The sequence below is a fragment of the Arvicanthis niloticus genome, chromosome 2 (assembly GCF_011762505.2).
Source record: "Arvicanthis niloticus isolate mArvNil1 chromosome 2, mArvNil1.pat.X, whole genome shotgun sequence".
Classification (NCBI taxonomy): Eukaryota; Metazoa; Chordata; class Mammalia; order Rodentia; family Muridae; genus Arvicanthis; species Arvicanthis niloticus.
Window position 1 is genome coordinate 98,775,528 of NC_047659.1, and position 18,063 is coordinate 98,793,590.

The 18,063-nt window shown below is 42.9% G+C and overlaps 1 protein-coding gene across 3 annotated transcripts in view; it reads left to right on the forward strand.

The window, feature by feature from the left end:
• Acoxl (acyl-CoA oxidase like) overlaps positions 1-18,063 on the forward strand; it is a 281,145-nt gene that overhangs the window by 41,392 nt on the left and 221,690 nt on the right. For all 3 annotated transcript variants that reach the window (XM_076929722.1, XM_076929723.1, XM_034495836.2), the window contains one exon: positions 3,462-3,594. In XM_076929722.1, the coding sequence (XP_076785837.1) occupies positions 3,462-3,594 (133 nt within the window). The remainder of the gene's footprint in view (positions 1-3,461; positions 3,595-18,063) is intronic.

Here is an 18,063-nt window from a genome sequence, read left to right on the forward strand (position 1 = left end):
ACTGACTGCAAGATTGAGTAGTCATCTCCACAACTAACTGGGAAAAGTAGGTAAACAAATAGTGAAAAAGTTAAATGCTTCAACATGACATTGGTCATATGTAATGATTGTTACAGTTTAATGGGCATTCCTAGACTTTTCTCTATGCCAATATATCTAAAAAAAGGAGAACTACATTAGAATTTCAACATAGTATATCCATTTATAGATTCTGTTCTTTTCAGAACTCATAATTTCCGTCTGACATTGAATATCAGATGTACCAAAGTACTATGCTAAGTACTCTATAAATTGTGTCCCCAATCTATTGTCGTTGGGTATTTACCTTCCTTAGATTTTGGCAATAATAAACAAACTGATGTGTGCTACTTGCTTCCCTTGTGGGTGTGAAAAGTCACAATTACCACCTTTTATGTATAATCAAAACACATCATATGCATGTATGAAATTCTCAAATAATAAATTAAAAAATTCTATTAAAAAATCTCCTGGAGGAAAAATGCCCAGGTGGTCAAAGCACGGTCAAGGTGAATCAGTGTGGTGAAAGGTTCTCTCTGGTAAGATCAACCATGGCAGTCAGGGTTAAAGATGCTTTTTATATATTCTATGCAACAGCACTTACCTTAGTGCCAGCTGTGTTTCCTGTGAGCTGTAAATCCTGGGCCACAGATGTACTTAAATCACTGGTCAAGCCTGAAATCTGGGCATAAATAAACTGCCTTTTTAGCTTGCTGTGGATTTTCTCCTTTACATGGCTTTGCTACTTACAAGTTCATGTCCACAAATAAATGTAGTTGATTACAGAAGTCAAAGAAAACTGTGTGAGAAACAAACTTAGAATAGACAAAATTCTCTGTCTCCCATCCCGTGAATTGCTGGTAAATAGAACAGAAAGACTGAAGACAGATGTCCTGGAAAGTCTCAGCAGCCACCAGTGCTTGTGAAAGTCAGTCTGAGGCCCATCAGCCTTCTCTAGAGGCCTGTCTATTTCCTAGGCACTTGGTAGCATCACCCTATCTGGAGGATGGAAGAGGAAAAGGGAATCAGGATGGGTGGCTCCCCATATCCCATCATCCTAATCAGAGCTTAGTGGGTGGTTCAGCCTCAGACAACACCTAGTCAATGCTAAGGGCTCCCCAAATGCAGCAGAGGTTAGAAAGTCAGATTCAAGTAGAAAGAAGAACCTAGTGTGCTTGTATTGTTTGCAGATAACATCACTTTGACAAGCCAGATTTGATTTATAATGTTATTTTATTACCATTTAAGTTGTCCCCCACACTACAGAACAACAGTGGCCATATGGGGTTTTGAAGGAAGTAGCCTTTTGGGGTCTTGGTTCATCACTGATTAGAAAGTGAACTAGTTAATAGGTGTAAATAAATAATTCAGTAAGTCTCTCTAAAAATGTCAGCTGCCATTTTCATTTTTTTGCAGAAATTAATAAACTCATCCTAAAATTAGTATGTAGGTATGGGAAAACTCGAATAAAAGAAAGCCATCTTGATAAAGAGGAACACAGTGGGAGGGAATCACACTTAGAATCTGAAAGCTTGTGACAAAGCTGTGATAATCTAGATTGTATGGCATTAGCAAAAGAGTAGCTCCGTGAATAATGGAGTAGATTAGACTACAGAGAAATCCTCACATTTATTGATAATTACTAGACCTCCATAGCACCAAGACAGGGAGGAAACAATAGTCTTTTCAACAAATGGCTGAACCCTTATCTCATACTACCCAATATACAGTTAGGAGACAACTGAGATACACATTTATTGACCTTGGTATCATCTGTGAGTTATTAAATATGACACCAAAAGTACAGCCAGCTGAAGAAAAAATTAAGTCAATTGAAGTTTATAAAAATGTTAAAAAACTTAATAACAATAGTCCTTTGAGTTGAAGAAGTACTTATAAATCAAATACATCATAAGGGCCTAGCATCCAGAATGGAAAACTATCCCAGCTAATCAAGATAGACAAACAGTTAATAAAATATAAATAGACATTTCCAGAAGAATATATTCAAATGACTAATGAAGAATAAAAGAAATCATAACAATACTGCTGTCATTGGGAGACTATTGTCAAGTCACAGCGAGATACTATTCTGCACCCCTTGGGATGGCTAAGGCAAAACATACAGACAATAATACCAAGTACTGCTGGAGATATAGAGACATTAGAACCATCTCACGTTGCTGGCAGTGTTGGAAAATATCTTCATAGATTTAGAAAGTCACTTAGCAGTTAGTTCCTCAGAAGTTTTAAGTTTGGACTGGAGAGATGGCTCAGCAGTTGAGAGCGCTTGTCTGTTCTCTTGCAGAGGAACCAGATTCAGTTCCCAGCACCCACATAATGGCTCACAACTGTCTGTAACTTCAGTTCCAGAGGATCTCATGCCCTTTTGTGGCCTCAGTGAGCTTCTGTACTCAACTAGTGTGCATAAACTCATGCCAGCACATATACACAAATAATACATAAATCCTTTTTAAAAAGTATAAAGTTAAATGAGCCAACAGTTTTATTTTCAAATGCATGTATACTTCTGTGTATACGTGTGTGTGTGTATATGTGTGTGTGTGTGAACATGTATACATACATATATACATATGCATGTATATACACACATAAACATTGTTCATTTGCTCATTGAAATGTATACTTCTATTTGTCTTGAATAAATGCAAGCACAAATGTTCATAGCATAGTTATTCATAATGTCTCCAAAGTAGAAACAACTCTAACATCTGTTAGCTGATAAATGCGAAAAGACATCTGGTATACCCATTGAGTAAAACATTCATTCAGAAAAAAATTAAGGAATACTGATATAGGCCAGAGTGTAGGCCAGTAAATCTTGCACTGAGTAAACCTTGTGCTGAGTAAAAGAAGCCAGACCCAAAGAAATATTATACAATTTGATTCCATTGATGCGAAGAGTAGGCTGATTCATAAAGACAGAAAGTTGGTTCCTGAGGACTCGAGGGTGGAGGATCTAGACAGTGACCCTAATGGTGCAGGGTTTCTCTTAGTATAATGAAACTTTGGGAGTTGAGAAATAATAACTGTTGTAGAACTTGTAAATATCCCCAAACCCACCAAATCCAAATGCTGTAAACGAGTGAATTTCGTGGAAGGTGAAATGCATCTCCTTGTTTTTCTTAAAAGGCAACAAGTGTGTGTTTGTGCATTCAGGTACTGGTTTTGGTTTGATGGCAATGGTTTTTCTGCTGTTCCTTTTTTTGGAGCTGCTACTTCATTGTAGGCTGGCAGAGGGGGAGAACCTGTTTTTACCTTCCACAAGTCAAGTCCTTCCCAGCATGTCTTGCAAGAAGCTTCCAGGGTGCCCACTTCTGTGTTCACATGGGAGTCATATGGTATCATGTCTAGTAGTGCCATGCTTGTGTTATGTTAAATCCAATTGCCTTCTTTCATCCTGCTTCTGTACCTCCTTACAGGTTTGGTTCTGTGGCTCCAGATGGACAGTACCATTCACCTATTCAAAACAAGAGTGCAAGATTCAATGCAATGCTGGCAACACTGACCCCTTCAAGACTAGCAGTGACATTCCAAGCTATGGGGGCCATGAAGGTAGTTGGCTCTGATTTTAATTAACTTCACTGTCTATTGTTTCTAGAATGAGTAACAATGTCAGATGCTAAGATTCTCAAGCCACAGTTAATATAATCAGGCCAGAGAGAGATATTCGTTATATGCTGAGGAGGACCAGTTGTTGATGAATATAGAACATTTCTGCATCCTTGAGACTATATTCCATCCATCTGCGTCTCAGATGTGGGTTGCTAGGCATAGTTGGAAAGGCAGCAGAATTGCAAAAGATGGCCCAGAGAGACTGTCTTATTTAAGATCTGTACAGTGATGGCAGCTCTAGGAGGGGAGACTAATGAGTGAATTTTTTTTTTATGTTTTCATTTTCTGTTCTATTGAACATTATTATGGTGCTAGCGCTGATTACCCAGTGGATCTGGAGAGCCACAGTTCCTTCTAGGTGGTCTGATAGTCTGGCATGCATTCTTTGTTCCTATCAGTGTAGCTATATGAAGATGTGTGTGGGCCCTGAATTCAGAGGAGCTAGATTTCAGTCTTATCTCATGTGTCCAGAAGTGGGGTTGTAGGGAAGTCATCAGTCCTCTCTGAGCCTTAATTTTTTCATCAATAAAATGGAACTGATGATGGTGGTGAGGTAAGAGGGCACACACTCTTGGTGCAGAACAGCAGCTCTGTAGTGGTTCTTACCGCTGCTCCTGCTGTTATTGTCAGGACAGACATTGGCTGTGGCAAAGGAATAAATGGTCATTCCCATGCCTAGAAAACTTGTTTCCAAGTAGGGCCATCTGAAGTGCCTTGGGCTCTTGGGTATCTAGAATAAACAACAGAAGTAGAATGGTCCACTGGTCTGCCCAACTAGACCTTGCCAGCCAATGAATTATCCAGAGTGCTAGTCAACTTTTTGTTCCTGTATGGAGGGTTCTGAGTCAATCGACTTATAAAAAGAAAAAGGTTATGGAGTTTCAGTTCATAGTCAGGCATCCCACTGCTTTAGAGCATTGTGGGTTGAGGTCAAGCACAAGGACGCTCCTCACGTCATGGTGTCTGGGAAGCAGAGAGGCAGGAAGGGTTTATATCAGTTACTTGTTTCTTGCTATGACAAAATAGCTGATAATTAGCAGATTGAAGGGAGGAAGGGTTTCTTTTGGCTTCATGCTTCCAGCATGTATGATCTATCATGGGGGATGGGGTGGGGGAGGAGATGGCAGCAGGAACAAGAGATAACTGGCCGAGCTGTTTCTGCAGTCAAGAGGCAGAGCATGGCAGAGGCTTGCACTCAGCTCACTCTTCCATTTTATCCAGTCCAGAACCTCCACTGGGATATTACTCACATTTAGAGTAGATTTTCCCACCTCAGTTAACCTCATCTAGATAACCCCTTGCAGACATGCCTAGAGTATTGTTTACATGGTGACTCTAAATCCCATCAAGTTCTCAAACAAATCAGTAGCCTTCCTCTACTTACTTGAAAGATAAACAGACTGAGAAAGAAATTAAGGAAATGACATCCTTCACTATAGTCACAAATAACATAAAATACGTTGGTGTGAATCTAACCAAGCAAGTAAAAGATCTGTATGATGAGAACTTCAAGTCTCTGAAGAAAGAAATTGAAGAAGATCTCAGAAGATGAAAAGATCTCCCATGCTCATGGATTGGCAGGATTAATATAGTAAAAATGGCCATCTTGCCAAAAGCAATCTACAGATTCAATGCAATCCCCATTAAAATCCCAACTGAATTCTTCACAGAGTTAGAAAGAAAAATTCTCAAATTCATTTGGAATAACAAAAAACCCAGGATAGCAAAAACTATTCTCAACAATAAAAGAACTTCTGGGGGAAATCACCATCCCTGATCTCAAGCTGTACTACAGAGCAATAGTGATAAAAACTACAGAGACAGGCAGGAAGATCAATGGAATAGAAGACCCAGTAATGAACCCACACACCTATGGTCACTTGATCTTTGACAAAGGAGCTAAAACTGTCCAGTGGAAAAAGGACAGCATTTTCAACATATGGTGCTGGTTCAACTGGAGGACAACATATAGAAGAATTCTTATCTTCTTGTACAAAGCTCAAGTCCAAGTGGATAAAGGAACTCCACATAAAACCAGATACACTGAAACTAATAGAAGAGAAGGTGGGGAAGAACCTTGAATACTTGGGCACAGGGGAAAAGTTCCTGAAAAGAATACCAATGGCTTATGCTCTAAGATCAAGAATTGACAAATGGGACCTCATAAAATCGCGCTAAGTTTCTGTAAAGCAAAGGACACTGTCAATAGGACAAAATGCCAACCAACAGATTTGGAAAAGATCTTTACCAATCCCACATCTGATAGAAGGCTAGTATCCAATATATACAAAGAACTCAAGAAATTAGACTCCAGACAACCAAATAACCCTATTAAAAATGGGGTACAGAGCTAAACAAAGAATTCTCAATTGAGGGAACTTGAATGGCCCAGAAGCACCTAAAGAAATGTTCAGCATCCTTAGTCATCAGAGAAATTCAAATCAAAACAACCCTGAGATTCCACCTCACACCAAAAAATTGCATTTCCTGAGGACCCAGCTATAACACTCCTGGGCATATACTGAGAAGATGCTCCAACATACAACAAGGACATATGCTCCAGTATGTTCATAGCAGCCTTATTTATGATAGCCAGAAGCTGGAAAGAACCCAGATGTCCTTCAACAGAGAAATGGATACAGAAAATGTGGTACATTTACACAATGGAATATTACTCAGCTATTAAAAACAATGAATTGGAGAAATTTTAAGGTAAATGGATGGAACTAGAAAATACCATCCTGAGTGAGGTAACCCAATCACAAAAGAACACACATGGTCTTCACTCACTGATAATTGGATATTAACCCAGAAGCTCGCAATACCCAAGATTCAACTCACAGACCACATGAAGCTCATGAAGAAGGAAGACCAAAGTGTTGGTGCTTCGGTCCTTCTTAGAAGGAGTAACAAAATACTCAAGAGAGCAAATATGGAGACAAACTGTGGGACAGAAACTGAAGGAGGGGCCATCTGGAGACTGTTTCACCTGGGTATCCATCCCATGTACAGTTACCAAAGGTAGACACTGATGTGGATGTCAGGAAGTGCATGCTGACAGGAGCCTGATATAGCTGTCTCCTTAGAGGTCTGCCAGAATCTGACATATTCAGAGGCAGATGCTCACAGCTAACCATTGAACTGATCATGGGGTTCCCAATGGAGGAGTGAGAGAGAAGACTGAAGGAGCCAAAAGGGTTTACAGCCCCATGGGGAGAGCAATAATACCAACCAACCAGAGCTCCTAGGGTCTAAACCACTAGCCTGGGAGCTCATAGGGAGGGACTCATGGCTCCAGCTGTATATGTAGGGGAGGATGGCCTTGTTGGGCATAGGTGGGAGAGGAGATCCTCGGTCCCATGAAGGCTGGATGCCGAGTGTGGGGGAATTCGAGGGTGGAGAGGTGGGAGTGGGGGGTGGGTGGAGGCACATTCTCATAGAAGCAGGAGGAGGGGGTTAGGATAGGGGGTTCCTGGGCAGGGGGAAATGGGGTAAGGTGATAACATCTGAAATGTAAATAAAATATCAAAAAAAAAAAAAACTAAAAAAATAAATAAATAAATAAATAAATCCCATCAAGTTGGCAGTCATTAACCATCCCTGGGGGCTGAGTTCACAGTGTTGTTAAGGACACATCCAGAGTGATCTTGCTTCCTTCTATCCCCCACAGATTCTAAAGACTCCACTGTTTTCCATCAGTTTTCCATAGGCTAGATACCAAACTATTAACACATGACCTTGGGGACCAGCACTCAAGGTCCCAACTGTAATGTCCAGGCCAAGGGGCTGCTTCACAGAGCCTAGATGGGGTCAGACTTTGTGTTGCCCACTGAATAACATTTCTATTGGCTGTGTTGTTTAGTGAGTGTCCCCAGAGCAGATGATTCAGAGAGGCCCTCTCTGCAGCTCCACTTCCCCGGCAGCTCAGACATGGGACGGGTGTTTCCTCTGCTGAAACTCAAGATGCATGCTTCTGATCCTTCTGCTGTCGCTGATGAATGGAAAATGGATCCTTCCATTCTGCATGCATTCTTGATGGATTAAGAAACTGTCACCCAGGCTGTTCACAATGATATTAGCTCAAGGCTGGGCATGCCCAGTCCTTTTAAACTTTGCCCAGATGTCTGACTTTTCATGACTATCTCTCATTTCCACCACATTCCTCAGCACATTGAGATTACTCTCAAAGGTTCGCCGCAACAGCCATCCTCTCCTTCGTGCCCAAAGTGCCATGCTCAATTAAATGATCAAGAAGAACAGGAGGAAAAAGAAACCAAGATATTTGGGGTGGGGAGTCAGGGAGGGAGGCTTAAAGGACCTTCGAAGCCTGCTCGGAGGGTGTAGCTGGGAAGCCTTTCCCAGAAAGAAGGGGAGATGAAGATAACACTGAGGGTGGAGGGCAGATGCAGAGGATATGGAGATATAACCAAGAACCAACCTATCTGGTTGGATTGATTCTGCAGAGGGAAATGTTTTGTCACCAGACATGTTGTTCCTACTTGTAAAGGCCTCCATCTCTCCACAGGAGACTTGGGAGCCACACACTATCTCAGCAGTGTCTTATCTGGGGTTAGGTGATGCTGCAGGCAGGGGTTTGGTCTTTGAGAATGCCTATATATGCAGGCAGGCACAGCTGTAACAGTCTAGCACTGTCCCAGCCACCCTAGCTTCCTCTGTGACCTTCTAGTGCTCAAGAACCAAGTTCTCATCTCATTTTGAGGGCTTTATATGACCCCCCTCCTGATCTCCTTCTTCCCATTTGGCCCTGTCTCCCAATAATGCACCTTGCATTTCCTTACTGTGGGTGTGGTACTCACAAATGATGCTCTGCCTACAATTCCCACCTCATCTTTACATAGGACTCATTTTCACATTCATTTCTAAGCACTTGAAATTGAGCCTTCTTTGGAAATGCTAGGCCTGCAGAGGACCCCAGTGCTGCCTGTCTCTAAGACGAGGCAGCTCTCCCTTTAGTGTGCCTTTTGGTTATAACCAACAAAATGTTGCAAGAGTGACACTGGAATCTAGGGGTTCCACGTGAATTTTGGAAGATGGGTCACAATTCCATTCAGAAGACATGGCCAGTCCCAATGTGAATGACTGGGTTTGGGTATTGTGTGTGCAAAGAGGCAACTCAAAGGAAATGGGGTTCATAGGAGTAGGATCCAAATTTGCCAAGACTGGTATCTACCATAGATCTCCATGTGTCTGCACACAGGGGAATGGTCACTTGAGGACAAAGTGGGAATGGCTTTGATAAACCGCTGGCACCTCAATCTGGGTCTTCTAGACTCCAGACTTCGAGAGGGAAAATGTCTGCTATTGAAGTTATTTGGTTTGCTTCACTACCTCAGCAGAGTAATATACATGCCAAAGGACCCAAAGGGTAGTCCTAGACAGGCTGTCAGTCAAGATTGCAGCTGATAGGAACCATCTCCAACTCCTTCCCTCACCCCAGGGCCCAGCCCTGAACTAGGCAGAGGTGCCCAATGTAAGGTTGTCAGGTGAGATTACTGAGTGGAATCAACATGAGTGGAAACAGCTGGAATGCTGTGTCTGCTCCAGATGCCATAGCGAGGCCATTATGAGCAGTCCTCTGGATCCAGCTTCTCTGGGTTTTCGTTCTGTCCACATGACCTCAGAAATCAGAGTCAGTCCATTTCTAAATAAAACAAAAAACCAAACAAAATCAGAACTACTGTAAGAGCCGGAGGAGTTCGCACATATATAGGGCTTGCATGAGTGCCCACATATACCGAAAAACATCACACACGTACTGTCAATCTGACAGGGATGTAGAAGCTCACAAGACCAAGTTGGAGTTCACTGATTATTAAATGCATCTGAGTTTGCAAGGGTGACAAATAGGGGCAGTAGCTCAAGCTCAGCCTTGGTGTGGATGCTCAGAGCTCAGCTGAACAATGACCGGAGTGTGGGTGGTGGGAAGAATTTGTGAATGAGCTGTGCTGGCTCTGAAGGGGCTGCAGACAACAGCAGCCATGTTGCCTGGGCACCTTTCTGGAATCAGTGAAATGTATCATCTTGACTGAAGAATAGAGACTGAAGGAGCCTCTTCAAGTCATTAAAAAAAAAAAAGTGTTGTAGGAAAGATGGCAGCGGCTTCTTCCATCTCCCAGACCTGCAGGAATAGTGGGGTGAGGGGGAAATGCTTTCAGGATGGCTTCCCACAGCTTTCCCATAGGTTTATGGTATCGGTGGTGAGCACCAGGATAGGGCCTGAGGAAGGACTTGACTCTGCTTTCTTCACACTGTGTCTGGTCCCCCTGGTGAGTACCGTCCTGGGATGACTTTGATAAGATCTGATTCTAAGAAGAGCTTGAGGGTATAGGAATCCCCTGAATGGGTCATGGGTCAGTGAGGGTCCTTCAACCCCCAAGTGGGCTGGTGATGGAGCAGTCCCTTAGGTCTAGCTCTAACATAGATTTTTACTGTTATTGACAGAAAATTTACTGGGGGGGGGGCAGGGACTATGCCTTTTTTGATCAGTTTCAGTGCAAGGTTTGATTGAGTGTTAAATGCCATGGAAGATTTTTAGTCTCCCCTCTCTTCTTACTGTCCTTCCATTTATCCTTCTGTCTATCTAGCCACCCATCAATCTATTTCCTGTCCAGAACCTACCCACATACATATCCATCTGTCCACTTACCTTCCACCATCAATTTTAATTATTCCATCTTTTCAATCATTTGCCAATATGCAAATACAGCCTCCCAAGCATACCCATTCACCCATCATCTATCCTTTCCTCTCTCCTCCCCTCCCTCCATCTCTTTGTTCTGCCTTCCTCTCTACTGTATGCTTTAGTGACTAATGGGGAGCTGTGCAACACTGTAGAGAAAATAACCCATCTCTCTGCATCATGTTAGAATCCACACCCTAGCAGGGGATACGGGAGGAGAGCTTGGAGATAGTAGCACCTCTGTGAGGTCTTGCAGGAGGGCTCGGGGTAGGAACTGTACTGAATGGGCTTGGTTAGAGTTGAAAGCCTTTGGTAATGTTCATGTAACTTGGCCTAACTAGAGGGCAGAGCTAAGAGAGGTAGTGGGTTCCTGTGTCAATATCCTAAACACGCATGATGTGTGTTTTGCTAACACTAGAGACAAATTCAATGGATGCATATCATTTTAACACATGTAGCTTGTTGAGTGAGCCCACCCATCTGTTCTCAGAGAGCAGCATGGGAGAGTTCAAATCTGTGGCTTGTCTTTCATTAGTTGTCTTTTTAGAGGAAGCACAGTCTCAGTGCTCATTTAGCTGCTTGGGCTGTGTTATTCCTTTTCCATTACACACACACACACACACACACACACACACACACACACACACTCACTCACACACTCACAGACACAGCAGAGTACCAGGACTTGCTCTGTTGCTCTGTTGCCAAGAAGTCTGATGGGAGGATGGTTTTAGCCTAGATGATCCTGGGATGGGAGATTGGGGGAAAGGCACATCTGTGTGAACTATGTACTTTCCGATCTCTGGTGTGGATCCTTCCTAGGACTGACCACCAGAGGGCAGCAAATACCAATTTGCAGATTGTTCTTGCCTGCGTATTTGCTTTGCTTTGGGTGTTAGAAGTGGCTGGAATTTTGCTGTTGTCAGCAGTTTATTCAGCTTTTTATCAACCACAACTTCTGGCTTTAAAAGGGCAGTGGTCATCATGAGAGTGGGGGTGCATCAGCTGTGTGATTGCCGGGCTCAAGATCAACCTTGTAAATAAGCTATGGTTATTTTGATGACTTCAGGGCATAATTTGACTCATAAATGTCTCTTTAAAAAAAAACCCAAACCAAACAAAACCAAAGCCCTTTGTATCACTTTGGATGGGTATAAAAATACTTACATATTGTGTTGACTCTATGGCAATTGTTTACATCTTTACAACAGAAACTTAAACATTTGTTTTCATTTTGAGACAGGGTCATGCAATGTAGCCCTGCAGGGCTTGGAACTCCACACAATAGACTCAGGCTGGCCTCTAACTCAGAGAGATCCCCCTGCCTCTGCCTGCCAGTTACTGAGATTAGAGGCAACATTTGTCTTTTAAAAGAGTTATCTGTTGCACTTTCCCTCAAAGTGAAGAGCCAGAGATAAGTACAGCTAGAGATAAGCGCGTGCGTTTATAAAGTGCCTGTTTGGAAGAACTTCCGTTTTGAGTGCAGTTCCTTGAGTGTGTGCTGAATTCTTTCCCTTTCAGCACTGCAGCGATGATACAGACGACCTAGTGTATACCTCACAGAGACTCAGAGCATAGCAAAGGAACTGTAGACCATTGAGAGGGAGCATCCAGGGTTACCCTGGCAAGGGGACAGGGGCAGGCGGTGGTGGAGACCCGGATAATAACCCATAGGAGAGCCCTAGGGTGTTGTGAGTTGGAAAGGACCTCGGAGATTGCATTATAAACTAAGCCTCACAGCCCTCCATGTTTGGGATTGAATCTAAGGATTTATACATGAAGAAAACAAACTTGACCGCTGAGCTGCGCCCCTCCCCCACTGCATGTCTTTTATAGAAATATTTCTGAGTGAGGCCTCTTGATCCTTGGCAGAGTAACCTAGAGTTGGCATGAAGCCCATCTTTCCTGAGTCACACGTCTAGGTTATGCTTACAGATGGACACTCTCTGCGCCTGTGGCAGGAGTGGAGTTTTTCAGTGCCGAAGGAGAGGGAAGTCCTTAGGCGTTCCTTTCTGTTTGATGTGGCATAGGAACTTTAGCTGCTGCGATTGTGCCAACAGTTCAAGGATCAGCGCTGCTTGTCAGTAAGTCATCAGAGGCCAAACAGGCCTCGGGAACCCAGCCTTCTGAGGCTCCAGGTACAGCCATGGGAGCCATGGGGACTGTGACACAGCGATGTCTGTGGACTGTTTCAGATGTTCCGTGCCTGGGTCCTGCAAGGAAAGGAGCTGGCCTTCCTCAGCTCTGTGGCCCACTTACCTGGGACAGAGAGTGTCTGGGCTACAGCTGTAGGGAGCTGTACTGCTTCATGGAGACTGTCACCTGTCACTGAGAATCATTGGCTATGCCACCTGGAAGGTTGGATAATGACAACCAATGTCTGGCAGGTTTTTCTCAGTTTTTCTGCCTGAAGCCACTTCCATGTAGGATGAGTACCTGTGAAGGGAACTGTTCCTTTTCTTCACATGTCACTCTGTCATGCTTCTGTCCCTTGCTTTAGTAGATTCTCAGTGAAAGGGATTGAAAGAAAAAAGCCACAACTGTTGCTGGCTTTTGCTGAGAACTTCCTGTTAAGGGACACTATTTGAAGCATGCTATACACAATCACCATTCAATCACCTTGGCAGTCCTGTGAGGTGGATGTTCTCATGAGTCTTGTATTTAGTCGAGACATACTGGGATTCAACACAACATAGCAGTTTGCCCAGAGTTTGTCAGGGCTCACAGTTCACTGGGTCCAGTTCTTAACCCAAAGGCAGGGTAGTTTTCAAGTGATAGGCCTTTGAGTATCTTGCATAAGCCCTGTCACTCTATGGTATTTGCTTTGATTAACTGAGCTCAACCAAAGATTTAAAAATTGTCCACATTGAAAATCATAAAGATTCTACCCAAACTGGAATTTGTCAGATGTCAGCTGGCTAGTGGCAGGGCCAGAATCCAGGCCTCTAGTCCACCTAATGAATCTGTAGTGGGCTGACTTTTTCTAAGAGTAGTATCTTTCCCTGGTCCCAAGTATCTGTGCGCCAGGAGAGCTAATGAAGGGATGAGGCTGAGGCATTGTTATACTGATGTTCTTTTATGGGGAAAAAGGCCATTTATGACAAACATTTATGGAAGGTGTCCAGAGGAATTTTTAAAAACTCAACCCATTGTAATAATTTTCTATGCCTAGTCTACAATAAATTTTAATAGGTCAAAAAAGGTTTGCCTTTCATTACATATATTTAAAAATTCCCCGGGGCTTTTTCAATCAGATACTACAAAATTCTGAAGAGTTTGTGAAGAAGAGAAGCAAGATGAGAGCTTGTGGCTTGTTTGTGTTTCTGAATTTCTTGATTCATTATTTTTAGGCATTTCTACAGCTCTGCTGTGAGGGCTGAGAGTTCAGCTCATTTATGCAAAATCCATTCTTATTTTCACATCACCATTTTCCTTTAGTTTCAGATTTTTACATCATTGTAAACTTTTATAAAGTCTACCAGATTACCTGCAAACATCCTGCAATCTCCCATTTTCTATCCTGACAACTTGATTTCTTGATTTTATCCACTCCCCACTTTGGTCTGAAGAACTGTTATTCATTTTTATATTGTGAAAACTAAAACATTGATTTTTCTTCAGTATTTAACACCTAACTTTTGGTTTTTGATTACATGATTAAGGGCAGAGCTATGTATTTGTCCACAGTAGAACTAGGCAGAATGTGAAACACATGTTTTCCCTATATACATCTAATGTGAAAACACCTTTACAATGTGAATAATAGAATCCTAGCATAACTGTCTTATACTCCATACATTAATCAAAGTCACAGTACCTGGCATTTACATAATTATAGTTTCTCCTGCAGTTTTCGGTTTCTCCCTCCCCTCACTGGGAGAAATACTCAGTTATATTTTCTAGTTCATCTTATCTTTTTTGTCTGTTTTGATAGAGTTCTGGTAGTAATTAATCTTTTTTTTTTTTTTTAAAGAAGTCTTATCTTTTTGTTAGATTTTCTCTAGTTTTGTTGCAATATAGCAAATATCTGGGATATTTGACAGAGTTTTGTGAATGACAGAGTTTTGACTCCTTATATGCCATCGGTGGTTTTTAGTTTTCCCTCACTTATGACTGATAGTTTACCTGAGACTTGTACATTGAAAATAACTTCCCCCTAAACTTCAAAGGTGTTTCTCCATTATCATTTTGCTTCCAGTCTGGTTGTGGGAAAACCTGTGTCTCCCTGCAGTGTGTCTGCATTTTTTCCCCTCTGTGAGTTGTTTGTCTTAAATCTTGAGTGTGTGGGATTTTTTTTAGTTATGTGTCTAGGCTTGGGTTTTCATCCATCCTGTGTGGCATCTGGCAGGCACTCTGGATTTTAAGGCTTAGGTCTCCTTTCCTTCTGGGGATTGTTGTCTTTACTTAGAACTCTACTTACTTAGAGGGTAGGACACTTGGCAAGTCACCTCTCCCGTGTATTCCCTTACATTCCCACAGAGTTGTTCTATATGAAATATTTTCCTGATTTTACCTTTATTTGCACAATTATTTTTACTTGGTAAGAGTCCTTTCTGTATTGTCTGTCTGTTTGGAGTAGTCTGTTGTTTTCCAGATGTAACTATGGGCTGAAGATTAAGAGTTCTGCTCTGTGAATCATCTCTTTCTCTAAGAGCAGTGGGATTGTCTAGGAAAGTAAAAAAGATTGAGAAGCAGACAGCCCAGCAGTTATAGTTGGTATGATATAAACGCTGTTGTGAGCAGGATCAGAGAACCACCAAGGTTAGCTTCAGCCATGCAGTGAGGAGTACCCCCAGAGACCTTACACTGAGTTTTGAAACCCAGGTAGAAGTTAGTTGGCAAGCAAAGTAGTGGAAGTGACAGTCCAGGCATGGAGGCAGGCATGGAGTCACAGAGTAGATGAACAGTGTGGTCCAGTTGTGGTGGCACACAGGAATTAACATGGGCTAAGTTTCCCTGGGATGCTTGAAGGAAAAGGACAGCGGGGAGGCTGCAACGGAGGTTCACATGCAGGAGAAAGAGGGGAGGAGATTGACATGTTTAGACTCAGTGTCCTGACAGCTGGCTAATGGGTAGGGAGCAAAGCATTGGCCATTGGAACTACCATTAGGATCTGAAGAAGACACATACAACGTAAACTTAGAAGTAGCATGTTGTGGAAGCCCTGGTCTTGTATTTTGATGCTAATTCCACTTTCCCAGTAGGGGCTGCAGAGGAGGAGTGAATTAGTATACAGGTGACTTCTTGTGAACCTTTTGCCCACCTTAATTTGTAAAATAAGGACTAGAGGCAGTGACTGAGCAATAGAAGGGGAGGTGAAGCAGAAAAGTTTGGAGAGAGAAGGAGGGAGGAGGAGAGGAGAGATGGCAGAAGATGTAAGAGTCTCTATCAGTCTCCGGTAGTTATTCATATCAAGGTTAGGTAATTGGGTTAACAATTCTAATTGTGTGGGCATCTTGTGTATTGAGTATTTGCTAATATATAAATCCATTGGAGAATCTTTAAGCATTAAGAGTCTTATTTCTACTGGGTACTAGGATTGTTATATCTACCACATGGGGGTGGCCGATATTCCCTGGGTTTGGGGGGCTGGACGCCACATAGCTGATCTGGGGGGGCAGCAGCCACGGCAACATCTCAACATCTCGTGGGTCCTGGGCCGGTGCTCCTGGCCAGCTGTTGCTGCCATTAGTGCGGGAACTTAGAGTGTGAACATGGCGGAGGCTGGGAGCTGGCAGGACCTACTGCTTTTTATAACATCTTCCTCAACTGTAGCAGGCAAGAGAAAGAATGTGATGTATGTGGAGGGGCAGATAGAGAGGGCTGGGCTCACTTGAGATGGGTCAGGAATGATCCTGAGCTCACTTGAGTGATGGGTCAGGGATAGTTAGGTCTGGGTTTGGTCAGTGTATGGCTTGAACTTGCCTAGGGAGTTGAGGAGAAGGATATCTTCTGCACTTCCATAGCAGAGACACTTTCTTAAATGTTCAATAACTTAATCCACCATGTAGCGATTTAGTTACTTGTTTCTCCAAAAAATTTAGGAACAAGAAATCCGATCTTTTCTGGGTTACCACTGTCCCTTCTGAACTGAGAACAAGGCTTGGTATGTAGTGCCTAGTAAATAAATCATGAACACATAATGGTTGGCTGTAGCATTCAAGGGGGGGTTTCTTTGGTAGAGAATAGATAAGCTCAGATCATAATGCTATGGAGATTTGGTGTGGGCCACATGGATTTCTGTTTATTTATTATTTATTAATTAATATTATTTATTATTTTTGTATAAGCCATTTGATGGCCTTCTATTTATTATTTATTATATTATTTATTATGTATTTATTTCATGGAACCTGGGGCCTCATGGGATTTTAGGCATGCACAATAACACCAAGCTACTTTCTCAACCCTTATAAAGAGGCATTTGAAATGTATGAGGAGCCCTAGAATGCTAAATGAAACTTTTAGAAAAACAAACATAATACTTCCATTGTCTTGTGCATCAATCCAGAACTGTGCTATAATCTCGGGGCTAGCCTGCCCTGGGGCATTTCAGTCTGGGCAGTGAGTACGCAGGCAGAGAAGTCTGTGTTTATTTCCTGCAGTGCTCATTTACTCCTTGGCTACCCTTGCAGACTGCTCATCGGTGATCCTCCTGGGCCTGACGACACTGTCAGTGTGACTGAATCGCTATTCTGGGCAGATGACACATAGCCCAGGGACTGTCTCTTGTTCTCTAAAGATGACTGTGTAATAGGATCACAGCTTCATAGTGCACTTCAGGCCACACTGTGGAGCAGCTGGGATAAGGGGCTTTATACTGAGTGAGAGAAATTGATCCCAAACCCCATGACACAGACCTTATTTCAGCTTCCTAAACAGGTTACACTGTCACTTCTGCCTGGGCTAGCTACACTGTCACTTCTGCACAGGCTACACAGTCACTTCTGCCTGAGCTACACTGTCACTTCTGCACAGGCTACACTGTCACTTCTGCACAAGCTACACTGTCACTTCTGCACAGGCTAAACTGTCACTTCTGCTCAGGCTATACCTGCACTTCTGCCCAGGCTTCACTGTCACTTCTGCACAGGCTATACCTGTACTTCTGCACAGGCTACACTGTCACTTCTGCACAGGCTAAACTGTCACTTTTGTACAGGCTACACTGTCACTTGTGCACAGGCTACACTGTCACTTGTGCACAGGCTACACAGTCACTTGTGCACAGGCTACACTGTCACTTCTGCTCAGGCTATACCTGCACTTCTGCCCAGGCTTCACTGTCACTTCTACACAGGCTACACTGTCACTTCTGCTCAGGCTATACCTGCACTTCTGCCCAGGCTTCACTGTCACTTCTGCACAGGCTACACTGTTACTTCTGCACAGGCTACACTGTTACTTCTGCACAGGCTACACTGTCACTTCTGCAGAGGCTACACTGTTACTTCTGCACAGGCTACACTGTCACTTGTGCACAGGCTACACTGTCACTTGTGCACAGGCTACACTGTCACTTCTGCACAGGCTACGCTGTCACTTCTGCACAGGCTGGTTCTTACATCCTCACATCTATGATTCTTATGTTTCCTTTCTTAGGCACTGGCTCTATGTAAGTGGATGTTGTATCTCCTGTGGAGAACCTTTATTTATTGAACTCTCAAAGTGCTTTGTTTATTCCAGTCCCTGATGTGAACTCTGTATTT